This window comes from Gavia stellata, chromosome 18 (assembly GCF_030936135.1).
Source record: "Gavia stellata isolate bGavSte3 chromosome 18, bGavSte3.hap2, whole genome shotgun sequence".
NCBI classification, from domain to species: Eukaryota; Metazoa; Chordata; class Aves; order Gaviiformes; family Gaviidae; genus Gavia; species Gavia stellata.
The window spans coordinates 20,524,054-20,549,902 of NC_082611.1; the positions used below are offsets into that span (position 1 = coordinate 20,524,054).

A 25,849-nucleotide genomic window follows, 5' to 3' on the forward strand; every position below is an offset into this window, starting at 1 on the left:
GGAAAGCACCAATCCCCCCGCCACCCCCAGGGCTTTGGGGTTGGGGTTTTTTTTTTGGGCCCCTTTTAGCAGTGCAGAAGGCTCAGCCGGGCTGTGCGGGCGAAGCCGCCGTCAGGGGCGGTGGGTTTGCAGAGGAGGACGTTTATTGTCATTGTTCTTGTCATTGTTCTTGTCATTGTTACCCCCCCCCCCCGCCCGCCCCAGCGTTTCTGGGCTCTCCCTCACTGCGGGCAGGGGTCGGGGGGTGGTGGCACTGGGGCTCAGGCGTCTGAACAAGCTGCGGCTGCCCCGAGCCGCCTTTTTGCGGGAAAAGTTTCTTTCGCTGGAGCGAGAGAGAACGTTCTACTCCCACTCCCCCCGCGCCGACTGTTGAGTTCGGCGTCATTCCACCCGTGGAACCCCCGGCCCGAACCGCCCCGGCGCAGTCGGCGCAGCGCTCCACGTCGCTCGGCCGCTCTCGGAGAGCGCTCTGCTCGCCCGGAGAAAGGGGATTTCGGGATCACAGCCCAGCAGCGAAGCCAGACGCCGCCTCCCCAGCCTGGGGATAACGGGAGCTTGAATCTCCCGGCTCGCTCTGAGCGAGGGTGTGTTGGGGAGGCTCCGTGCTCGCCCCCGCCGGGGTGTTTTCGGGGTGGCAGGTGAAGGGAGGAGCAGAAATAGGATGAAAGCCAGGGCAGTCGATAGCCAGAGGGGAACTGGAAGATATTTTGCACCCTGGGGGAGTGGGGCACTGCGGCTCCGGTGCACAGCACCCCGGGGATGGGTCTCACCCAGCGGCACCGGGACCACCCAGGTCCAACCCTGCCAGGGTGCTACAGAGCGGCTGCGCCTCAGAGACCCTCAACCCTCTCCCTGTTTTTATTGCAGGATCTGCCCCGTCCCCTCCCTCCTCTTCACGTGTATCCCGTGAACCAAGAGCTGCTGACGTGCCAAGGCATGGCTGAGGGGTGGCTGAGCCGCCTGCCAGCTGGAAAGAACAGAGGGCAGAAGGGCAGCATGGGGGACGCGGACGACCTGGATGACAGCCTGACCAGCCTCATGTGGCTGCAGGACTTCTCAATTGCCAACCCCAGCATGGGCAAGTCCTCCTGCTGCCCCAGCGGCCAGGACCCCCACAACTGTCAGAGGATCCCCAGCTTTGCTGCCCCATGCTCGCCCCTGGCCGCCGACCCAGCGTGCATGGGCATCCCCCACACTCCCTGCAATCCCATCTCCTCCTGCACCTCGAGGACGGCGCACAACACCATGGCCGTGAACCCTCAGCTCATGGACGACATCGACTACAAGACCAACCCGCACGTCAAGCCGCCCTACTCCTACACCACCCTCATCTGCATGGCGATGGAGGCCAGCAATAAGCCCAAAGTCACCCTTTCTGCCATCTACCAGTGGATTACTGACAACTTCTGCTACTTCCGACATGCTGATCCCACCTGGCAGGTAGGCGATTTGGAGCCCTCTTGTCTTGTCCCCTCTCCCCGCAGGGCTGGGGAGGGCTTTCCACAGCCTCCACTGTGAGGCCAAATAGAGCTGCTGTCCCCAGCTAGCACAAGCATGTCCCCAGGGGGTAGGGGACAGCCCCCAGGCTCACCAGCTTTGGGGACAACCTGAAGCACAGGGGCTTTTCCCAGCCACCTTGGCTCGCCGCCCTCTTCCATCACGCGAAGGGACCTCTGGCACGTGAGGCTTTCTAGGATGTGGCAGGGCAGGAGGGACCTGGGTGGCTCGTCCCTCCGCTCGGGTTATTCCCAGCCCAAATCCGCAGTGTGCCAATGATCCCGGCGGCGGTGCTCACCCAGGCAAAACCTCTGCAAAGCCCCTGCCCAGGCGTTGCCCACCTTCTCCCCAGGCAGGTGGGTCTTCAGCGGCTCTTGAAGCCCATCACGGGGAAGGAAACCCTCCGGTCCCTCTCCAGGGCCACCTGGGTCCCCCAGCCTCCCCTGTGCTGGGGGGACCTATGGGAGCAATGCGGGAGGAGGAGCTGTGTGCCAGTCCGTTGACTTTCTCCTGCAAACTCACGGCTGGGTAATCACCACGGTTTTAATTAAATGTGTTTATTAAAAAAAGAAAGAAGGTTTTCAATCACTCTCTGCAGAGATGCAGGGGGTTTACAGGATTGTTGCAGGCAGGAATGATAAATAAGTTAACCGGCCGGGTAATAACAGAGGGCAGCCCAGGCTGAATGAAGTTTGGGATGGGGAGGGGAGATGGGGAGCAGAGAATTCAGCTTGCAAGTCTCTGACCCTTGTAAGATTTCGTTAAACTGTAAATTCAGAGTTACCACAGCCTGGATTGTTTGCAGGGCTATCTGTGTTCCTGCTACTTTTTTATTTCTTTCTTTCTTATTTCTTTCTTTCTTTCTTATTTCTTTCTTTCTTTCTTATTTCTTTCTTTCTTCTTTCTTTCTTTCTTTCTTTCTTTCTTTCTTTCTTTCTTTCTTTCTTCTTTCTTCTTTCTTTCTTTCTTCTTTCTTTCTTTTTTCTTTCTTTCTTCTTTCTTTCTTTCTTTCTTATTTCTTTCTTATTTCTTTCTTTCTTTCTTCTTTCTTTCTTCTTTCTTTCTTCTTTCTTTCTTCTTTCTTTCTTTCTTTCTTTCTTTCTTTCTTTCTTTCTTTCTTTCTTTCCTTTTTTCTTCCTCTTTATTTCTTTCTTTCCTTTTTTCTTCCTCTTTCTTTCTTTCTTTCTTTCTTTCCTTTTTTCTTCCTCTTTATTTCTTTCTTTCCTTTTTTCTTCCTCTTTCTTTCTTTCTTTCTTTCCTTCCTTCCTTCCTTCCTTCCTTTTTTCTTCCTCTTTCTTTCCTTTTTTCTTCCTCTTTCTTTCTTTCTTTCTTTCCTTTCTTCTTCCTCTTTCTTTCTTTCTTTCCTTTTTTCTTTCCTTTTTTCTTCCTCTTTCTTTCTTTCTTTTTGAGGCTGTGTTCTCATCCCCTATCCCGATTCCCGTACGTGAAGACAGCCTGGAAAGGTCATGCCACCCATACTCCAGGGGGAGATGGATATATTCCTGTGGGAGCTGAGTGCTTTGGAGAAAAGCCAACACACCCAAGGAGCTTCAGCCCAGAGGAGGGTTTTGGGGGGGGCGGGGGGGGGGTGCGCGTATGCGTGTTTTTCAACAGCTCTAAGCATTCAAGCCTTGTTTTTCCTATTCGGCACTACGGATTATGGATGAATAAGCATAAAGATATCCAGGCAACATTAAAAAAACCCAAAACTCTACCATATCCAATCTCTTAATACAGTCTTGGCTTCGTGGAGTCCAACACTGGGTTATTTACCCAATAACTGAGTTTCCTTTCTGATTATTCACATCACTCCAGGCACATTCAGGGTTTCAGAACAGCTCGACGGGAGCAGAAACTCCTTTTTTTTCCTTTTTTTTTCCCCCCGGCTCGTTTGAGTGGTGGTTGATGAAGATGCAGTGATTTCACACCGAGCTTCCCTGGGCCAGGAGGCACCACTGGGGACACACAGGGCTGAGGTGGGACAGCCCACGTGTCTCTGCGGTTTTGCGTGTCTGGTTTGTGTCAGCCTGGCTGCGGGGAGGCATGCTGCCTGTTTTTTTGGCCAAATATTTTTCCTAGCAAGAGGCGCAGATGAACTGGGGGATGCAAGGAGGGCCCTGATGATGCCGTCCCCGACGGTGCTGCCATGTGTTGCCACTTTTAATGAAGCCGTGGCCACATTGGTGTAAAGACCCTCCTCTTCCTCCTTACCCATGAAGGAGGACCCGACCTCCTCCAGCTTAGCTCCAGGCCTAGAGCAAGTCTGGCTGGTTTCTCTCAGTGCTCTGCATGATTCAAGGCCCCATGGCCGCCGTTTACAGCCAAGGAGAGTTGCCCAAAAGCTTCCCATTGGTTGGCAAGTCCTAGCTTGAACCCCTTGGCTCCTGCCACCTCTGGCTGGATTAGACAGGAGGCAAGAAAACTCTGCTGGTGACGCGGGGCAGGGGAGTTTCTGCGGGGCAGGGGAGCTTCTGCTGGGCAGAAGCCCGGGATGTCTTGACGTTGCCATTTCTGCTTTCTTTTTCCCAAAGGTCCTTGCTGAAAACATGCTTTTCCACCAGCCTTCCCACACAGGTAGGTGCTGCAGTAGCAGACAAGCATTCAGCCTTGTTTTTTTTTCTCTTTTGGGTCTAGAACTCCATCCGGCACAGCCTCTCCTTGAACAAGTGCTTCATCAAGGTCCCCCGGGAGAAGGGCGAGCCGGGGAAAGGCGGGTTTTGGAAGCTGGACCCCCAACATGCTGACCGGCTCAAGAACAGTGCCTTCAAAAAGCGGAGGATGCCCCCAGTGCAGATCCCCCCGTCCTTCACCGGAAGAGCCCAGCAAGAAGTACGGTGCGTCACCAACTCGGCCACTTCAACTTGCACCACCGATAGCATCCTCTACGTCAACACGGAGTCGCAGCAGCTGCTGAAAGAATTTGAAAAAGTCACTGGCAACGAGAACCGGAATCCAGAGGATGGCAAAGCAGGCCAGAAGCGCAGGCAGCCCTTGCCCAAGCGAACGGCCAAGGCGTCGCGGCTTTCCAGCTCTGCCTTGCTGACCCAGGAAGAGCAGACCGAGCTGGGATCACTGAAAGGTGACTTTGACTGGGAGGCCATCTTAGACACCAACCTGAGTGGGGACCTCTCCATTTTCGGGGATCTGGAGTTCACACCTCCACTAAGCCCCGCAACACGCAACCCGGACTTGACGGTACAAGGGCACCACGTCGACTGTCCTCAGGGGCAGGAGCAGGTCCTCACTGAACCCAGCCTGAACAACCTGGACTTTGACGAAACCTTGATGGCCACGTCTTTCCTGCAGCATCCCTGGGATGAAGAGACAGACGATCTCCTCTCCAACTGCATCAACATAGATCAGTTGTTTGACCTCAACGATACCTCTTTGCCAGTGGATGTGAGCGACTGGAGCAGTCTCACGTCCCTTTTATAAGAGGCCAGTCGCCATTCCAAGCCCACACAGACTTTAGTAGGATGCTCCCCCCATGCTGCTGGGACTTACAAGGGACAAGATTTTCTAGAGACAGAGACATCCACAGTGATTTTTACCAGCTTCATCATAAGATTATTCACAGAAACACCGGGGGGAGAAAAAAACACCACCACAGGAACTGCTTGATATATCTTTAAAGGACACATCAGAAGTCTCTAGTCCATGAGAGAAGAAATAGAACACTACTTATTTTTTTACTTTTAAAGGAAGAAATGTGAATTATCTTTTTTTTTTTTTTTTTCTGTGAAAATGGACACAACATCTGTTCCTTCAGGGCTAAAGGAGAGCACCTGATAAATTCCATCCAAGACATGTGATTCCTGGCGGCTTAGGACTCTATAGATTAAGTGCAATTTCCTCACCCTTTCGTCTCTCCATTTCTGTCTCTCTTTCCTTTCTCTATCTAGGGTAGTTAGTAGATATAGTGTGATAATTAGCTAGCAAGCAAATAGAGGTCCCTTCTGGATTCTCCGAGTTCAACCTCCCTCCTGACTTGTGCCTAGGGAAGAAGAAAAGGTTTATAAATTCAGCAAGTCTGCCTCTTTAGATGTTTTTATATAATCTATTACATATTATATATTCAAAGAAACCTATCTTTTTAGCACTAGAATTTCTTAATAGTGGGGGGGATAGGGGAAATACAGTTTGAGAGTTGTTTTGTATTTTCACTGTTTTTAAAGGCTTGTGTTCATTGTTCTGTAAACCAAGACCAGGCGAGGGAGGATTCCTGGAGCAGCAGCAACAGGTTTCGTTAAAGATCCAGGAACTGGCCCTGGCAGGAGAGGAGCAGTAGGGATCGAAGTGCTCCCAGAACAAGCTTTCGTATTTTTTATAGCCAAAATTCTCGCTGCAGTTGCTGAAGGGTCTAGACCACCATAAACCCTCTCTGTCTTTCACCAGCTGACATAGCCCCTCTCTGTTTTTTTGGTCTGAGACTGTTGCTCTCCACTTCTTTTGCTCATCCATCAGGTTACGAGTGGCTGCCAGGGCAACGCAGGACCCCGATTAAGAATGCATTTTTGGGGGAGCTGTAAGGAAAACACTGTGGCATGGCCATCAGCTGGTGGCAATGGGGTCGATCCACATCAAATGCTCCCAGCTGAGACCAAGGAGGAAGGAAATCCGCATTCAGGCTCCATCCAGGAGCTCAGGCCAAAGACTGTGAGTGCCACGGGCTCTGGGGATGGCAGTGGAGATGAAGTTCCATCCAGCCGGGAGCAGCTCATCATCCGGGAGAGCCGCCGGGATTGACACAAACCAAAGCTTTGGCCCTTTGGCTTGGAGCACAGCGAGAGTGTGGCAAGGTCTCTGCAAAGCAGCTCAGAAACATTTCGGGAGTGGAGCCAAACTCTGCTGAAACTTGACTTGAAGCTCTCAAGAATGGGATCCTTCGCCTCTCCTTTGCCTCTCCTTCGCTGTAGGTTATTAGAGTTAGAGTAGATATTAGGTAGGAGTAAGTAGAAGCTGTAGTTTTAGTTGTATGTCTTAGACTTACTGAAAAATGGAAGATTGTAAAGAATTTCTTGTTTGGTTACAAAAGCACTTAGGACCTTTAATGTGAGCAATATAATTTATTGAGAGTGTAGTTGTAGTGCAAGAATCAATAAACAAGCCTTTAAAAAACTATATAAATTACCCTTGGAGTAATTTGCACCCAAATTTGGGGAGAGGGTTGGAGCCGTGGAGGTGGGAGTGCAGGTCCCGCATCCCGCCGGTAAAGCGTGGGACAGGCTAAGAACCAACATCTTCAGCTCACGCAAGCAGCAGAGCTGGGACTGGGCCACTGCTTTGCCCAGGTGCCAGCACCTGAAGTGCCCTGGGATGCCACCGCGCAGCTGGGGACGGTGTCCCGGGGCTGGGGAGTGAAGGCCATGTCTTTGGGGGGCTTTGGGGGTCAGTGTAGGTGTTTATATCTGTATTGGCAATGCTCCTTTTTATTTGTTGGTTTTGTTATATTTTCCTGTTTCGGGGCCTCGATGCTGAAGAACTGCAGCGATATGTGTGCAATTTAACCTTTTCCATGGAAAGTTATTTTCAAATTAAAAAAAAAAAAAAAGAAAGAAAAAAAAGGAGAAGAAAAAACCCTTTTGCCTCTTTGTTTCCCTCCAGCACAGCCTGGCTCTGCCTGATCCTCTCCCCTGGAGGTAGGGGACATCTCACCAGCCCAGCCCTGGTTGCACACCCAGCCTTGCTACATGGGTGCTATCACCCCTCTCCGCGGCAGCACAGCAATGCCCCGCGGAGAAACTGAGGCACAAACCAACACATGCGTGACAATGGTTACACCCTGCCTGTGCGACATAAGGGTGGCTGTGCCCGGGGTCCCAAGTCCTGGGAGCTGCTCCCAACCCCGGGAGCATCCTTCCCTGCCCCTGCGGGGAGCTCTTGAGGGTGACATGGTGTCAGTGCCTAGGGCTATCCCTCTGCTTGTGCCATGTCCCCACCTGGCCCTGTAGATGCCCTGAGAAACACAAGTGGCTTCAGAGCCCTCTTGGGTACAGGGCGGTGAGAGGAGCCGCACAGAAACCACAGGAATAGCCAAGCCCTCGCGAGGCCAATTACGCCGAGGAGCGGTTGGGCTCTGCCAAGGCAGGGAAGAAAAGCAGCGCATGCTCAGCTGCCAGCCCGGCCGGCGCAGGCAGGGTGAGGGGTGGCGGGTCTGGGGGCAGCAGGTTCGGGAGCCCCATGGGGAGGGCAGGTTGGCTCAGGGATGTGGGGCTGGGTGCGAGGCTGGCCAGGGCCAGGCTGTGGGTACCTCTCTGTGCCCACAGCTGTGGGGCAGTGCTGCCACTTGGGATGGTGGGAGAAGGGGCTGGAAAGGGACTCTGGAGAAACTGCCAGCAATGAGCCGGGGGGGTATTTACAACCCAAAGATCCCAGGTGTGCTTTGCGCCCTTTTGCACTGCATTTTAACATGTTCAAACTGCAGTGTTTCTACCCTTTCTTTTTCATTTTACCAGAAATAACCTCTGCTGCTTTGACTTTTTTCATTTGACCAGCAAGCCAGGTTTTTTCTGCTGCCTCCCCTTGGATGTGGCGTTGCACCTCACGTTTGCACAGACTCTGGTAGTTTTTACACTATTTATTGGCAGACTGACTTTCTGTATATTTATTCACCCTTTGCACCCTAGCTGGCAGCGGCGACATGGGTTGGGTGCCTCTATCCCAGCTCCCCCTCTTTGCTCTGAGGGCTCAGTCACCCCATGAAGGGGTGAGGGAACATTTTTGCTGGGTTTTCAGGAGATACACAGCACTATTCAGGGGAGCACACACAATTGTTCCCCAGGCTGAGAGAGGGGAGATTTCATTTTGGCCCTGGGTGCTCTTTGAATGAGGGGATGAGTGTTAGCAGAAAAAGCATGGATTGCTATAAAAAAAAGAGATGGCTCTGCTGTACACGGGGAAAAAGAAACCTTCCCAATCACACCAGCCCAGCGGGGAAAAGCACAAGACATGCTGAGCGCTGACCCTGGACAGGGCTCTTCTCTCTTGTACCCACAGGACAAGATCCCCTCTAGCAGGTGTCCCCATAAAACACGGGCAGGCAGTCATGGCTGGGCAATGTCACACACACAAAACACAGTGCCCTGGCTGTGCATCGGCCCTCACAGCAGCCAGAGCCCGGTCACAGCTGTTTGCAGCATGATAAGGTGGGTTATGAAACACACCGAAGTTGTTGAACAAAAGAGACCAGTCGGGCTGTTTCAGCTCCTTTCCAGAGCCCGGGGTGGTTTGACAAGGGGAAGATGGATGAGAACACACCAGTCCCTTCACGCAGCAGGGGCCTTGCCTCGGTGCACCATGAGACGGCAGGCTGGGACTGTCTGTATTGGTAAAAGCAGCTCCCTGTGCCAGGCTGGATGTGGTTTGTGAGGTTGCAGAGCCCCGTAACTGCCTCAGCGTGTGATAAACCCGGCCATCCCCACCTATGCCGCAGGAGAAGGCAGCACCTTCCCTGTGGTGGTAGCCTTTCTTTCTGGAAAATGGATGCTGGATGGGAGTGGAGTGACCTGCACTCCTGCAAATGTCTACATTTCCATAATTCATACTCAAATCTCTACAATTTAATTTCCCTGGGCTCAAACCCCTGTAATCTTCCTCCACACCTCGTTTCCCCCTCACGGTGTGTGGCAGAGTGGCCCTGGGCCTGGCCGCCCCAACAGCTTGGCAGGGGGGAAGGCTGGGTGGCTCTGGACCCCCGTCAGGACGTCGTGTCCTGTGGGGACGTCGGTGATACTGGGGTTGGAGGAGCTCGACTCGGCCAGGCCGTAGTGGGGATGGCGGGCCTGGGGAGCCAGTCCTGCCCTGACAGAAATGGGGTGCCCCCCTGGCACCCGCCACACCACTTCCAACATGGCGGCGCAGCTGCCCACTACTGCCAAACTGCCCGTCACGAGGGGCAGTGCGCATGCGCCTCTTCCCCTCTGGGACAACAGCGCATGCGCGTTCAGGGCTGGTGCCTTTCCGGCCCCTACTTAAATGGAGACCACTCTCCAGAGGGCCCTTGGTCGTGCTGCGCATGCTCAATGTGTCTTGCCGCTCCCAAGATGGCGCCGCGGCAGTGACGGGAGGGCGGAAGAGGGTGTCTGCAGTGGGACTGAACGGTGGAGCGCGGCCCCGGCGCTCCGCGGCAGGATGATCCCCGCCGAGGAGGTGTCGGCCCGCAGGAGGGCGATCGAGGGCAAGCTCAAGCAGGTAGGGCTGGGCTAGGGCCCTGCTGCGGGCCCTGCCGGGGCCGGGGCCTGGTCCCGGGCCCGCAGCCCCAGCGCGTTGCCTAGGAGATGGGCCTGGGAGCTGGCACGGAGGCCCCCTCCGGGCCTGGGAGCGTCCCGCGGCCCCCTAAGGGCCTGGTCACCCCGCTCCGGGCCTGTCAGCATCCCCAGGTCCCCTTCAGGGCCGAGGGCCCTTAGTTTTCAGGGTCAGGAGGTATTTCTGCCCCCCACTTCGGGGCTGGGGCCCTGCTCTTAGGGCCTGGTAGCTTCTGGGGGCTCTCCCTTCAGGTCCTCAGGTGCAGCCTGTGGGGCCAGCCCTTGCAGGTTGCTGTGTCCCGTCCGTCCCCCCCACCCCATCTCTGGGCTTTGGTGACTTGAAAACAGCCCTTGGTGGTTGCTTTGCGTTGGCTGCTTGAGTTCACGGCTGTGTGGGGGATTTGGATGGTGCCTGTGCAACACCTGTGTTGTGCTGTGGCAGGCAAATGTGGTCTTGTGCCAGTGTGCCTCTGTGGTAAAGGTGTTAATGTTATATTGTGCTGTGACTTCAGTGTGCTAAGGCTCATGGGCTTGGGATATTAGAGGGAAATGAGTAACCTATAAACCCCTCACTTATGTTATGCGTCTCTCACCTCGGGTCAGTTGTTGTGATTTCTGCGAAGAGGTGGCATATTAAAATGTGGTGTCAGCATCAGGTCAAACATTGTTTGCTGCAGTGTTTACCAGGACTTGTAAAAACGTACGTGTAGCATGTAGTGACTTAAATGCTCCATGTTCAGAATTGAAGACTAGTTTTTCATCCTGCTGACAGGAAGAAGAAACCCTGTCCTTTATCAAAGAGAGCCTTGAGAAGAGTGACCAGCTTACAAAGAACATGGTAAGGAGGTCCTTGAAGTTCAGCCCTAATGTTGGGCCTCGGTTTACTTTTTCTTAGGACAATCTGTTTTCAAGGCTGTCATTGTGCCTATCTGAGGAATGCAGAGTAATGAACCACTTGCTCTGCATCTGTGTTTGACACTTCAGTGGCTGGGCGAAGTGGGAAACTGATGAATGTTTAAATCCTAAGCTTCTCTCCTGAGGAGATGAGGGCTCAAATGAGTCTGTCCTCTCTCTTGGGAATTGGTATTAATAGACCCCAGACTAGTTTGTGCAACAGCATCATGTTGTTGCTTCATAAAGTCAGGTCTCGTTTGGAGTTTTATTTTGGGAATGTTCTGCTTAGGAGGTAGAAAGTAATTACCACGCTCTAATTGCTCCTAAGCCCTCAGCTAGTATACTATGTCCCGTTTTGGGCTTAGTGCTTCAAGAAGGTCATAGAGGCACTGCCAGAGAAGTGTGGAAAACATAACGTAGGAGTGAGTCTTGAAAGAATTACATTTTTGCCTGGAAAAGATGACATTAAGGCTCCATTTATGAGCTTACTAAGAGGTTTTCCACCTTTCAGAAGCAATATCGCAGTCCCTTTTAAAAACTAAATGTCTATGATGGAAAAGAAGGTTCTCGCTATACTGGTCCTGTGTCGTCGTGTTGTGCATCTCATATTTGGGTCTTAGTGGTATGGAGCAAAGTGGCAGCCGGTTTATGTTTTTGTTCTTTTGACCTAGGGCACCTCTAGGCAGTTCCTGTGGTTTTGTTTTCTGCTGTCAAAAAAAATTTTGCTCCTCCTTAGTACTGTCTGGAAACATTAGCTTCACACTTTACAAACATCTAATTCAAGCTTGGCCCGTCTCTGTATGGCAGGTGATCTATTTTGTGATTATTAATACAAATTAGGACATAGAGGGATTAAACAGCCTGCTTTAGGAGCCATGGCAAATTAGTAGCAGAGCCCAAAAAGTGAAGCTGGGACTTGAAGGACCCTGATTGCCCTGCTCTAACTGCTGTCCAACTGTATGGGTCCAGGTGGAAGGATGTCCTCAGCTCTCTGTTTCTCTCTTGGCGTGTAGGTTTCTATTCTTTCCTCCTTTGAAAGTCGTTTGATGAAGCTGGAGAACTCGATCATCCCTGTCCATAAACAGACAGAGAACCTGCAGCGCTTGCAGGAGAACGTGGAGAAGGCCCTGTCCTGCTTGGATCACGTCATCAGTTACTCCCATGTGGCTAAGGACACAGAGAAGATCATAAAGGAAGGGTGAGTTGAGCAGCTAGATCTTACTGGGGTGCTTCATCCTATTGAACTTCTGGTAGGGGACCTGACTCCACACACTCATCATAATGTTCCTTGTACCCTTCCCACACTCTTTTCCCACTGTCAGTCCACAATGAAGCTGCCTGACTTGACCTTCAGCAATCCCCAGAGGGCAAAGTCTGCTCAGACCCTGGTGTCTCTTCCAGGATTTGCAGACATGCTGCCATATGAATCTGATGAGCATTGGTGGCTTCTCCTCTTTCCTCCACCCTTTTCCCAAAGGTTCTTCCTGCCCTGTTGATGTTGTCGCTGCATCCAGGATGAATCGGAACTGTTCTGGAGCCTGCTTTCAGTCTCTGGGAAGGTGCTGTGATGGCCCTTCTCTGGGGTGGGATGTGCAGCTTCCTCTACCTTCCCATCAGGGCCTGACTGGGAAAGGATGGCAAGGCTGAGAGTTGTGTGCTGCTCCATCATCAGTATTTCTGCACTTGCTGCATGGATTGGGTATTCTGCTGTGCTATTGAGTGGAGGCAAAAGGGAATCCCATGACCTCCTCCTAGTTGAAGAAAAGGCAATTTAAATGTTCCTTGTTATTTTTATCCTGAGTTTGGTCTGGTGCTTTCTTGATACCTTCTTTCTTTGCTGCTTCTGTTTCTTTTTGGTTTTATTTTCAGCCCCACTGGGAGGCTGGAGGAGTACTTGAATTGCATGGACAAAATCCAGAAGGCGGTGGAATACTTCCAGGACAACAATCCAGACAGCCCAGAGCTGAACCGCATGGTAGGTCACGGGTCTGGAACCTGGCATGGGTAAGAGGGACAGATGTAGCCCTGCTGCTTGCCCTCTTGCTTGCTGCCTTGTAAAGAAGGTGTTTGGGCACAGCTAAAGAAACAATTGTTTTGGCTTCTGTTTAAGTCTGCACTCAGCAGCGTTTCTGCTTGTGGCGTTTTGCTTTCTCTACGCACTGTGCCATAGGACTTCTGAAAGTGCATCCTGCACGTGTGGTGGAGTTGATTGAACCTCTTCCTGAGCAGCTCTTGTCAGTCCTTCAACTGCTTGAACGGAATGGGAGATCTGTTTAAATCCCACTTGAAAACTGAGCAACTCCCAAGCCTTTTTTATTTAATTTGCTTTAAAAGTTTCTTAGTTACAGGTGTTGGAGTTTGAAGCATGTGGTTAGAAACGCTGCAGAAAGTACGTTCGTATACAGAAATACTTGTGAGTGACTGATTACAGAAGCCCTGTGCTGCTTCTGTCCTTCTGCTGTTGTGTGCCAGAAATCCCTCTTTGAGAGGGGCAAGCCGCAGCTTGATGACACGACACACCAAGCCGGTCCCACCCATCCTCATCCTGGACCTGATCAGCGGGGATGATGAAATGGAGATGCAGGAGGAGATGTCTCTGGAGCACCTCCCGGAGAGCGTCCTGCACGATATCATCCGCATTTCTGGCTGGCTGGTGGAAAACGGCAGGAATCAAGGTTGGTAGTGCTGTGTGTTGTTCCCTTGTAGTTCTGTATCAGGTGAGCGCTCTCCAACTACTTACCGCATGTGGCTGAGACCAAAAGTAGGGTGTTGAGGGTTGTGTGTAGCACTGTACAGCTTTGATTGTAGATCACACACCTTCAGCCTTGAAGCCTCTGCTCAGGTGCTGCTGTGGCTAACAAACCATGACTCACACTGCCGTTGGTAGCTAGCAGCGCTAGCAAAACTAGTGACTGCCTTAGTGGCACCTTTTAGGTGAGTAGTTCAGTCTCCTTTCAATCACCTTCTTAAGATCCTCCTTTTTTTTTTTTTTTACAGCATTTGTAGTGAGTGATGGTTTGTCAGTTGAACAGAATGATCTGGTGAATATGATGAGAGAGCGAGCTGTGTAAATAAAGCATAAATTATCTTAATGCATAGCCTGTCCTATAGCAGAAATCCATTTAACTTGCATCTGTGATGCCTTCTGATGGAGCTGCAACTACCTAGTGCTCCATCATTATAAGTGTTATAAATGTGTGAGACACTGGTCACTTATTCCCATTTGGGAACTATTTATGAACAGAACTTTTTGTAGTAAATGTGACCAAGGGTGGGGGGGGAAAGCAGCACAGACAACTTTCTTCAGTCAGTACATGTCTCTTCTTTCCTGTTCTGCAGCATCAAAATCTGCCTACAGCTTTATACTCCTTTATTAACTTTTTCTTTGGGAGTGAACAATTTTGTGGACTTGTTACAGGAAACTTGTACTTTCACATACATATAGCTACTAGAGTCACCCCCCCACCTCAATGATTTGCTTCTGAGTGGGGATTACTGTGCTTACCAAGTATGACAAACATCTTTTAAAAGCTTCTTAAGAACTTTTCCATGATCAAAGGCGACTGAAGCATATATAGCATATTTTGTTAGTCAGTTTGTATTCTGCTTTCAAATGATGAACGCCTCATTTAGTTCCTGAATGCCCTGAATCCTGAGAAGTGTGTAAAGTCTCATGTTAGAAACTGAGCACTTGAATTGACAATGTCTTGCGCAAATGTCTCCCATCAGTTCCACAACTGATGTGCTCTCGGTGCACAGACTTGTTGTGTGTGGTGGGAGGGCTGGAATGAATACTGTGGGGGAAGGAAGAAGAAGTAGCAGTTTTTGAAGAAAACAGGAGAGGCTCTGGGAGGGAAAACCACCTCGGGTCCCACATCAATGCTACTAGGGCCCCTTAGGGGCACAGAGTGTTTCAGGAAAGGTTTGTTTTATCATATAGTGTTCCCTGTTTGCCTATAATCTTGTTTCTACCTTGTCTCCCTAGATTTTATGCCTGTTTACTTCCAAATCCGCTCTGTCCAGCTTGACCGCTCCATCAAGGGGCTGGAAGACCATTTCCGTAAGAACAGCTCCTCCACTGGAGTGCCATATTCCCCTGCCATTCAGAACAAAAGGAAGGACACCCCCACCAAAAAGCCACTCAAGAGACCAGGTGAGTTCTTGAAGGGGTGGGGGGGATTGCTGTACTGTGTATCCTCTTGCCTGGCTATCAAACACCTATCTGTAGGCCTTCTCACTGCTGAGGTAGCCTCTGTGTCTAAAATGTGCGTTTAGGACAGAAGCAGGGGTGAGACTTTGGAGATAAGCGCCTCTTCTCTGCCCTGGATTCAGCATTGAGGCTACAGGCATTTTCTGTCTCTGTTATAAAAGGGCTATAAAAGGATATGATCTGAGAGCACCTGTCCTCAGCCTTGGAATATGGAATACAGACTGTGCCACAGCAAAATAGAAAACTGTGATCTGATAAAACACATCACTTTAATAATCATTAGTTATGAATAAATTATTACTATGCTAGGAAACCAAGAACTCATCAGGACTTGAGATGGGGACTAGGTAGGTGCCTACTGACAGGAGATCCAAAGTTGTCTCAGTTTTGGAAGGGCTGTTAAGCTTTTGCCTTGGCTTGTCTTTGGAGGAACTAGGAATGTGGTTGGTGGCTTACTCCACCTCTCCTCATAATGGAGTTTTGCTGCATTTTCTGCAGCTGGTGAGGCCGCTCGCTCCGGTGTACCGGAGCGCAGAGCTGGAATTCCCATCTCTGAAACGTGCCATCTAGTGGGAGCACAGCCAGGAGGGCCAGCAAAAGCTAGCACATACCTCCCGCAGCAGCACAGCGATATTGTCCCTCTGTGTGTCACAGCACCCTCTGCAATAGTGATCAAAGTCAGAGAAGTTCGTATTTCTGTGGGTTTACCTGGCCAATACTCTCCCACCCTGATATTTTTTTCCTGTGTTGTCAAAATACTCTTATTGGGTTCAAAAACTTAATAAGAAATGTGGCTAGGGACTGGGAATGGATGGGATGGGGAAAGGGAGGAAAAGAAATGCCCATTTTAATTGTGCTGTGTTTATTTTTATAATCCTGATGTGAACGCAGTCCTCATCCCAGGTAATGTGCGTCTATGTGTGCGTGTGCTGGCCCTGGTGCTCGCTCTCTTCACTTCTGTGTGTGGAGAGGCTTTGCTGGGCCTCTTCTTGCTAAAGCAGAGGGTGTGCCTGGGGTATTTGGAGAAGGGGGGCTGGCTGGGGAAGGCTGTGACATCCAGAGATAACCCCTCTGGTCTTTTAAAATCAATCTGTGCCATTGCTGCTGTGTCCTGGAGCTGTTCCTGAAAGCTGATGTGTGAGTTGCAGTTGGTGAATGCAGATAGTCTGCGAATTTCAGTGGATTTTGCCCTGTCAGCAGAGCACCACCTGACAAGGGTATGTCTTACCCCACACTTGGCTTTCCTCTGGAGTTTGACAGGTAGTTATTTGCCTAAGAATTTGCCCTCAGTGTTGGGAGGCCTGTAGAGGACAATATCCTCCTGCTGAGGAGAACTAGCTATGCTGCAGATGGCAGAAAATCAGTGTTTTAAATGGTTCCTAAGCATGATGGCAGTCATTTGTGTTCAGCTCCTGAGCAGTCTCTCCTGCCCAACAACATGATTCCAATAGGTAAAAATTATTTTTGTGTGGTTCAGTAGCACTCTACTGGAAAGACGCCAGATGGGGATCTGTAGTTGAGCCATGGGGAACTCGGGTTGCAGGTGCTTCAGGTTTGGTCCACAGTTCTTGGTTATCACCTGATACTGAAAAGATCCCTGGGTTTTGATTGCTGTGAAGTTAGCAGGGTCAGCAAACATTTCTGAGCAGCCTGCCAAATGGTAACATCTCCCCTATGCCCTAGGTAAATAGATGGATGAGATTTTTTTTGAGCAGATGAAAAGAAAATCACTAGGATTTTTTAATGGGTCTCAGATCTTGGATGCTCACACAGAGAGTACAGAAAGGAGCCCACATGTTTGAGAGCACAAGCATTTGTTCTCTACCAACAGGGTTCCTCCAAAATGGATGCATTTGGCCATCCAGAATTACTTGTCATGATGAATGTCTCGGCTGTAGGTTTGCCAGGAGATTTTCACATCTTTTTGCCCAGTTTAATTGGAGTTTGTGAGATGGCCAGCTGGAAGGCCCAGAGCATTGGTGTGAATGCACTTAAAGAGCTGACAGTGTATGAAGGAAAGCGCATTTCAAATGATCTATTGGGGTATTGTTAATCTCAAGAAAAGATAGTGGCTAATTTGTCTCCAGTCTTCTGTGAACAAGGACAGAGAACCAGACTGTAGCTCTTGAAGGACAGGGGTGGTTAAACCTCATACACCAGCCATCTCTTCTGGCTACTAAATTCTACTTAAGTGAAATTAAAAATGGAGGAAAAAAATAGTCTTTGAGCAGAGATTCACTGGTTTTTCTGCAGTTCCATCAGCTTTCAAGGACAGCTCTTGAGGTGGAGGTCTTACACCCTCTTTGCACTGGCACAGTGGCCCTCTCCATAGCAATATTCATCTGGTGGTGTTTGATTCCCCTGGTTTTAGCCTTTTTTCAATTATGGACAAAGAATTTTTTTTCTGTGCTACTGCTTCAGTAAGTAAAGTCAAGTTCTGCCGATTTGGGTTTCAGACAAGGGGGTTTTCTCACAGTTCCAATTTGATTTCCTTAAGGAAGAATATCCCAGTGCACACCCCAATGCACACTTAAACCTGTTGCAAGGGATAAATAACAAACTAAATCTGATGTGCTATAACTTGTTTACCCACAAAGCAAAGAGCAAGAGAGGCTACAGCTAAAGGGAAGGTGAGGTGTTAGGGACAGGGTAACAAAGCAGAGGACCCCGCGTCTCCCCCAGGTACTATGTTGGATTCTGGAGAACATGCTCCATATCCGTGTGTTGTTTCAGAGGGTCTTAATCTCTGCGTTACTGTTTTATTTGTTGATGTACCCTGTACCGTCTCCCGTTGTTACAGCATGCAGTAGAAAATCTGACTGCTGGAGGTGCTTCTAAAGTAAAGTTGTCTCCTCTTTAAATGAAACTTGCCAAGTCAAGTTGAACTGATGAAGCAATCTGTGGGCTTTTTTTTTTTTTGTAGTTTGCTGTTTGAAATGTCAGCAGTCTGTCTCAGAGGGCAGATGTATTCAGATTCCCAAATCATCCTGCTGCAAACATATGCACATAAAATACCTCTTCTTTGTGATTCCGGTAGACCCAGTGCTTTTTTTTTTTTGGCTTTAGAGCAGCAGGTAGCTCAGAAGCTCTGCATTGCCAGGGAAGGATAGGGCCAGAAGGTGCTGGTAGGGGCACCCATCTTGGCTAACTACAAGCAAAAGCCGGAGAACTTTAGCTGGTTTTATACAGACTCCTGCAGCTGGTGCTTAAAAAAAGAGGATGCGTTGCCCTTCTGCTTGGTTAGAAAACTGCTTAATGGAAGAGAGAAACAATGTGCAATTGGAAAACTGTGCCTCATGCATGCCCTAAAGCCATTTTATTTAACAATTGGGCCACAGGAGCAGAAGCTTCAGGTGTTTTTTGACTTTTGGGGGTTTTGGGGGCTCTTTTCGAGCTATAGGGGAGCCCTTTTTCAGTTTACTTAATGCTCCAGTTTACCTAGCGGTGAGGTACTACCTGGAAGGCAGGCTGTGGAGTCTTTGTGTGGCAGAACAAAGAGCCTGTTCGTGCTTCCCATATTGATCGCTGCCTAGCTTGAATGTGATGTTTTCATTAGTAGCTGAAACGCAGTCCCATTTGGTTTGCGAGCTGCCTAATAGGGGAAAACAATTGTGGAACAAAAGCATTTGGCTTCCACTAGAATCCATTAAAGCCTAATTAAAATACTAAGTAAGAGGGATACAGCAGCACTGAAGTGATGCCCGTGAACACTGAACACTCATTGTGTGTCAGCGTAAACACAGGTAATTGTGCTTATGCAAATAAAATGCAGCAGTGGTGTTTCAGCTCATCTGAGAAGAAACTGTCAGGGGTGGGCTGTGGAGACGTGCGCTGCATACCTGTGAAGTGAGATCCTATTGACAGCAGCAGCAGTTGTACTGTCTGCTTGGTTCTCACACCAATTTACCCTCTTTTTTATTCTTTTTTTTTTTTCCCCCCCTCCCCCTGGATGCTTGAAAGAGGGGGAAGATGAAAGAACTGGTAGAAGAACAGTACCTGGGTTGAGCTGCTCTGCATCAGCTGGGCCCTGGTAACAGCAGTAAGAAAGAGCTTAGTGCATATCTCCAGAGCTTGCTACAGCCCTGCTTGCTCAGGGGAACTTGCTGTTGTGCCCAAGCCGTTAAGGTTTCTGAAAGCAGCCAAGAATAAAGTGGAAGTGTTGGGTACGAAGGGCCTCAGGAAGCTTGGAAGAAGAGGCCTAGCCCTCTCACTTGATCGTATGGCAGAGGCTAGGAGCAAATGCATCAGCACAGCGAGGGTGTAAGTCTTCCCACCTCCCTGGTGTGCGGTTAGAGGGGAGAAGTTTCCTACTGGAAGAATGTGTTTTATGGATATGATTTTTACTTTACTGAGTGGTTGAGAACAGTCTGAACTGGTAGAAGAAAAATGGTTCCTAAAATGTAATGTTTCACTGGCAACAAGTTCTGTTATTTAGTAAGTGCCCCAGGTTAAGGCAGCTTGGTAATTCAGTGGGAACACCTCTCTCCTGTTCTCCCCCATTAGAGATGCACTGTCTGGGGGACCTGAAGTTTCCTTCCCCCTGCGGCGTATCCCTTCATGGGATCGAGCTGTCCTGCGCCCCAGGATACTGTTCTGCAGCAGTGTGTACTTGGGCTTCCCCTCAGGATAGCGGCCCTCAGCACTTGGGCAGCCAACACTCATTTCCAAGCTGCGCTGTGGCTTACAGTTACTGGTGGAAGTAGGGATTTTTTGCATGTTGGAAGTGTTTATTACTTTGAAGCGGAAGAACAATTCTTAATTTTGGCAGCAGCATTTTTATTTCTTGGATCCTTCTCCATTTACTCAGGTCTCCTATAGAAACTCCTTCTACCTTCCCAAAACTTTGTTCCCTGTTGTGCAGGCAACAGCAAAGCTCTGCTGTGAGAGGGTGTCCATGTGCTTGTGATAATTGTAGCTTGTTGCATGATGACGAACCTTTTAATGTGGAAGCAGCGCTTAGTCTTCAGTTGTCACATTAATGCTTTGTTTTGTGCTTTCTAGCTGTATATCCAGCATTGGCTTTTGTTCAGTTCTGTCTGTTTTTTGTGTGTGTTAAGTATAAATCTTTTTAACCCAGTGTTATTTTTTTCCATGGTTTTAACTGATTTGCAGTTCCTTAGAAGAGAAGTGTCTTGGGGATTAGGGTGACTTAATGCGAGTTAGACATGGGTGGGCAGCATCCATTATTCTATGATGCCTGTGATGGGAATTGCTGCTGCAATTGTTCTCTTGAGCCCAGAGGTTGTCACCCTTTTATCGCTTCCTGTAACGCCAGAGATCATTCCTTGTCTTGGCTGTGGGGCTCCTGATGGGTCTATGTTGAGCGTGCTCAGAAAATACCCCTCGGAAAGGCACCTCTTTCTGCAGGTCTAACCCAGTGGCTGCGATTGTGGCTCTGGGGAGCAGGCAACGTGTTACTGATACCAAAGACTTAAACAAATTAGTTAGCATACAAAAAACCCAGATCCCTTTGTGCAGACTTTGTACAGATGAGTTAAGATGATACTGTGTCACACAAACTGAAATATGCATTACTTTTCCCGGAAACAGGCTGGCTGTGGCGATTAGCTCTATTGGGTTATGTTAATGTTGTCTACCTGGAGACAAAAGTAGACCTGGCACCTGATATAGCCTCTGGGTCTCCTGATGATGGCCGATATGCAAACTTGAGACTTGGCCAAACAGCCAAGTCAGTGAAATGCCCCAAATGGGTGCCCTAAGGCTGACCTACCTCACTATACTGTTAAAACCCACACCTCCTAGCTAGAAAAGCCCCCAACCCAAATAAGCCCCCTACTCTCTGGGCATGTGTAGTGAATTAAAAGAGAACTGTATCTTTAAGATGCAGTAAGAAAGATCCTAACCAATAGTTAGCTGAAGGGTGGGACCAGAAGGCGTAACTAACTTTGTTAACTGTTTAAGTACCTGTCATGATTTCAACCGGGTGTGCATGCTGGGAGGAAGGATCCCCCATGCACCCAGCGCTGCAATAAACCAATGTCGGCTTTCTAAACTATCATTTGGGTTGGAGAGTTTTCTTGGTTACGATTTTCGGTGACATTACCGGACAGGAATGGTCCGTACTGCGAAGCCCTGCGTCCACAGCTGAGGAAAAGCAGCAAACCTTCCACGCTCGGGTTCAGAGGACCGGCTTAAATAAACTCGTTCCAGGGAAGGGTGCTGGAGCCAGCCGGGCGTCCCCGGCCAGGGCCCCCTCGCTCCGGGAGCTCCTGCGGGGGGGCGCGTTTGGGGTCGGCAGCCGGGGGCCTCTTCCACCCGCTTCGGTGCCGCCGCACGGGTGGGCGTGGGGCAGCAGCCCCGGGACAGCCGCTGCGGACCCCTCTGTCCCGGGAGGGGCGGGGAGGGGAGGGCCGGGACCGCCGCGCCTCTGCCCTGCGCCCGCCGGGGTCTCTCGGTCCCGCCGGCTGCCGCCCAGCGAGGGGGGTTCGGCGGAGCTCGGCAGGGGTGTCCCGGGACCCGCCCGAGGAGAGCTCCTGCGTGGGCAGCGCCCGGGCCGGTTCGCCTGGGCGGGGGCTCCGGCACCGGCACCGGGCCCGGCCCAGACCCGCCCCGCCGAGTCCCGCCGAGTCCCGCCGGGCCGAGGGGATCGGAGCGGAGCCGAAATCACCCGAGCCGGGCCGAGTCTCGCCGAGCGGAGTCGAGCCGAGCCCAGAGCAGCCGAGCCCAGAGCAGCCGAGCCGAGCCGAAACGACCCGAGCCGAGCCGAGCCCGCGGATCGGAGCGGAGCCGAAACGACCCGAGCTGAGCCGAGTCCCGCCGGGCCGAGCCGAGCCCGGAGCAGCCGAGCCGGAATGACAGGAGCCCCGCTGACATTTTGTGAGTTCTTTCTGGTTGGAATTCTTCTCTTCAAGGTCAGTTGATCACTTTCTGGGGCAGTGTGTGAATGTGGATATTATTTGGGTTTCACTGTAGCTGAGTAATTACCCCTTAGGCTCTTTGGCTGTGGAGGGGTAGTTTGTCGTGTGCCTGCAGAACAGCCTGAGGCAGATTGGTTTCATCCACTGAAAACAGCGAAATAGCTGTTTTGGAAACTGCCTGTTAGTTACTAGAAGGTGATTGAGGAGAACTTCATGTATACATTACGTAACTTTTTGCACACACATGTGTGCGCAGACAAGCACGCCTGTGTATATATCCACATGTGGAAGTGTATATGCTGTGAGCTTATAGATTGAGAGCTTTAGGAAAAAGAGTAGTAAACCGCTGCATACAGAAGAATGTTTGATTTGTGGCGAGGAGTTTATCTAAAAATGTGTTTTACCCTTTAGGATGGTGCCAGAAGTTGCTGCAGTAGGAAGAAAAGGTGGCTATAAGCACCTCTGTGATCTGTGGGCAGCTGGAATAACTGCTACAGAGCTTGCTGAGCTTCAGCCTCCAATGTTTGACCTACATCCCGTGAGGTTAGGAAAGGGTTAAAGCGCGGTGTGTAAGTACAGCTTCCCAAATCATCCATTTGGAGTAGTGGCTACATGGGTGCTTGTGGTGTTTGGGGGTACTGCAAGGGTGTTGGGTTGTAAGTGTTCTGGATGTACGTGATAGAAATTGTGACAACTCCTTTTGCTGCATAAACGCGTCATGTTGTCCTGGTAGCATCTCTTAAACGGATGGACTTCTTCCTGCCAACTAAACAACGTATTCAAAATTCATGTCAGGTATGTACTGCCATGTCACCCACAGAAATACTGTTGTTTTTTTTTAGAGCGACCATGTATTTCATGATCATGTATTTCACTGGGCAATTGATTCTCATGTTTACCACTTCCTTTTACAGGTCCAATAGTTTCCATCATTCTGTGAAAACGGTACGTAGAAAAAAATCCTGAAAAAAGACCGACAGCTGAAAAGTTACTACAGGTACAAATTTATGTGTTGGATTTTTTTTAAGTTCTAAAATTAAAATGTGCTTAATATGGGTGGTTGGAATTTTAATCTGTGTTTTTCCTTCTGTCTTTCAGCATCCTTTTTGTCACCCAGCCATTAAATCCAAGTCTTGCTATTGAACTTTTGGATAAAATGAATAATCCTGATCATTCCACTTACCGTGATTTTGATGACGATGATCCTGAGGTAGGAATACGTTTTAATCACAGACTCAGATTAAGTTTTCATTTGCCGACAAAACTAAATGCTTATGGTTCATTGAGGCCCAGAATGTTTTGTGATCTGGGAACAGGCTGAAGGGTTGCTTTTACTTTTGGTTGTGCTGCTCTGTCACACGTCCAGGCCCTTAGCAAAATTCATTATATTTGGGGGAGAGACGCTCAAAGAGAAAGAGATGAAAACACTTTAAAGTTTTGTTTGTGGTTGTCCTTCAACAATTTTGCAGCAGTATGTGTGGACTGCTTCTCCAGTCCCGAGTTCTGTCGTGCATTCTGCTTTCTGTTTCTTTGTGGAATTATGTTTCCATTCATCTGCAAAGCAAGCATTCGTAAAAATAATTTTCTACCTCTGTAGAACTTGTTCTTTTGTTCCTAATTTGCTTTCTTATGAGAAGAAGAGAATGATCCTGTAGTTGTTTTTGTCAAGCGGTTTGGTATGTGTTTCTTGCAGATTCTATTTTCTATCTTGGAATACTCTGAAACTTGATTTCACCTACAGTTTTGTCAAAGACAAAGTTTCTGATTTTCTGCTTTAACAGCTGGGAAAAAAATAGCACGCTTATGTAAGGTGATAAGCAGCGCGGGACTGAAGTGTTTTGTAAACAAGAGAAAACAGATATTCTGTTACTGCATCCTGTCTTCATACTTAACTGTACGTTAGTGAAGACTTTCCAACTATCAATACCGTTAAACTGAGAGGCCAAAAAGGAAATGTTATCTGAGCAAAGACAAATGCTGGCCAGCATTGTCTTTACTTGCTCAAATCCAGTGTTTTAAAAACCCTTGTCTTGAAGGTGAGGACACTCTACAGATAAAATGTCTCCAAATAATTCTGACTTTCATGTACAAAAACATACATGCAATCTTTATTTTTAGCTTCCGCTTGATTTCTGTCTTTCTTTGTTGCTATTATGCTAAAGAAACCTGCTACAAACCAGGTACACAATACTGGGTTTCAAGTGAATATATTTTGGTATTGAAGTCTTTTATTGTTCACCTCTAGCCTCTGGCAGTGCCTCATAGGATTCACTCGAGAAGTAGAAATGGGAGAAGAGAAAAGACACGCTCTGAAATAAACTGTAAGCATGTGTAATATGACAACATTAAATATTCTTAAAATAATCATTGATATTCACATATTTTAACTAGTATTCTGCATAGCTGACGTATATAGAAACATTTTTAGTGATACAGAGGAAAAGAAAAACTTATGCTGTTTCACTTACGGATATAGGTTCTAGATGACTATGCCAAAGAAACATTAGTGTAAAACATTTGAATACACCTTTTGTCAGCACTTCAGCAAATCTCACTATTGCTTCATCTTAACTGAACAGGACGCAACCTGAGCTCTTCTGAGAGCTGGCTGGTATTGCTTCATATGCCACTGCAGCAGAGATATTCGGAGTGATGCCAGATTGTGCTAGGTAGCAGAATGGCAGAGGAAGATTTTTCTGCCTTAATTTAGCCTCTTGTTGTAGTTTGAACTGAAACAGTCCTGTAGAAATCAGGAAAGGAGGTGGTTGATCGCTGGCCATTACAAGCAGACTCCATCCCCCAAACTGTAGTCATTCTTTTGTTTGAATTAAATCAGAGCAATCCTTGGCGCTTTAGTTGTCTTTTCTGAAGCTAAAATTGAGAGAAGGAGTGTTAATGAGCGTCTGCCAAAGAGCTTTCCTGGAAGATGCGATAAGCTCTCTCCAAACTCCATTCACGGCTCTTTAGTGCTAGTGATCTCCCCGAAGAACAGGTCCAGGAGCGAATTCCCACAATGGCTGTGTGTTTTATCTAAATTACATCTGTATTGCTGCTCTAAAGAGGGCACTTGACGGCCTGTTTGCTGAATGGTTTTCCTCATCTTTCTAATGCCTAGGTGGGGCAAGTGGCGATCGTGCTGCCTTTGTGATGGAAGAGTACTTTCTGTGCCCCTTAGTTTCCAGCAGGCACAAGTTGGGGGTGTGCCTGTGTCAGAAGTTTGCATCAGTGGGGCTGTGATGCACTCATTAAACGGGATTTGTCTTTTTTGTTAGCCTTTGGAGCTGAATTGGGTCTCATTGCAGTCCAGCTTAGATTCTTGTTTTCCTTTTCTCCTCTTTAGTTGGTCAAGTAAAATTTGATGCACCCTTGAGGAAAGAGACGGAGCCACGTCGTGAGTTTGTGAGTTACAAGCAGCATGGGCTATGCTCTGCACATTATTCCCTGCAAATGTCTGTGGAGGAGGAGAAGTCCAAGGTGTGTAGCATACCTCCTTAGCGCTACTGAAGTTGGTAGTGATTTTTCTGACAAGTGACCTATTGGTCCTGGATCTTTTGGTGCCATTGCAGTATATGCAGCAAGACCCCTTATTTGTGAGCCCTGCCAGGTGTGATGTATGTGCTAAGCAACAGCCCTTGGTCCTGTGGGTTTCCTCTATGCTTTATACCTCATTGCCAAGTATATCATTCCCCTTATTTATAGAGTTATTTTTTTAATTGTAGAATGCCTGTGCATATTCAAATGTTCCTCTCCCTTGTGCTTGTATTGACAATGATTGAGAATGGAAATAATAAAATTGAGAGCCTGGGAAAGAGGTATTGACACGTGGAAACAAACTTCACAACTCACACTCAGTTATAAAGCAGGCATGTTTATTGCGGCGCCGGGTGCAAGGGGATTTCTCCTCCTGACATGCACACCGGGTTAAAATCATGACAGGTATTGAAAACAGTTAACAAAGTTAGTTATGCCTACTGGTTCTACCCCTTAATTAACTCTTGGTTAATACTTTAATTACTTCATCTTAAAGTTACAGTTCTCTTTTAATTCACCACACCTGCTGAGAGAGTAGGGGGCTTAATTGGGTTGGGGGCTTTTCTAGCTAGGAGGTGTGTTCTTTAGCATTAGAA

At 48.9% G+C, this 25,849-nt stretch overlaps 2 protein-coding genes and 1 long non-coding RNA gene across 3 annotated transcripts; all 3 read left to right on the forward strand.

Moving 5' to 3' along the window:
- The first annotated feature begins 936 nt into the window (after positions 1 to 936).
- Positions 937 to 4,932, forward strand: LOC132318622 (forkhead box protein J1-like). The gene is made up of 2 exons (XM_059826547.1): positions 937 to 1,440; positions 4,132 to 4,932. Exons 1-2 carry the CDS (start codon positions 937 to 939, stop codon positions 4,930 to 4,932), a joined length of 1,305 nt encoding a protein of 434 aa, XP_059682530.1.
- A 4,660-nt stretch (positions 4,933 to 9,592) lies between these two features.
- Positions 9,593 to 13,213, forward strand: LOC132318657 (exocyst complex component 7-like). The gene is made up of 5 exons (XM_059826645.1): positions 9,593 to 9,687; positions 10,513 to 10,578; positions 11,648 to 11,832; positions 12,504 to 12,609; positions 13,107 to 13,213. Exons 1-5 carry the CDS (start codon positions 9,628 to 9,630, stop codon positions 13,200 to 13,202), a joined length of 513 nt encoding a protein of 170 aa, XP_059682628.1. The 5' UTR covers positions 9,593 to 9,627; the 3' UTR covers positions 13,203 to 13,213.
- Positions 13,214 to 13,252: 39 nt separating this feature from the next.
- LOC132318665 (uncharacterized) lies at positions 13,253 to 15,780 on the forward strand. The gene is made up of 3 exons (XR_009484348.1): positions 13,253 to 13,309; positions 14,620 to 14,787; positions 15,736 to 15,780. It is a non-coding gene; the product is annotated as an uncharacterized LOC132318665 (long non-coding RNA).
- Positions 15,781 to 25,849: the final 10,069 nt, after the last annotated feature.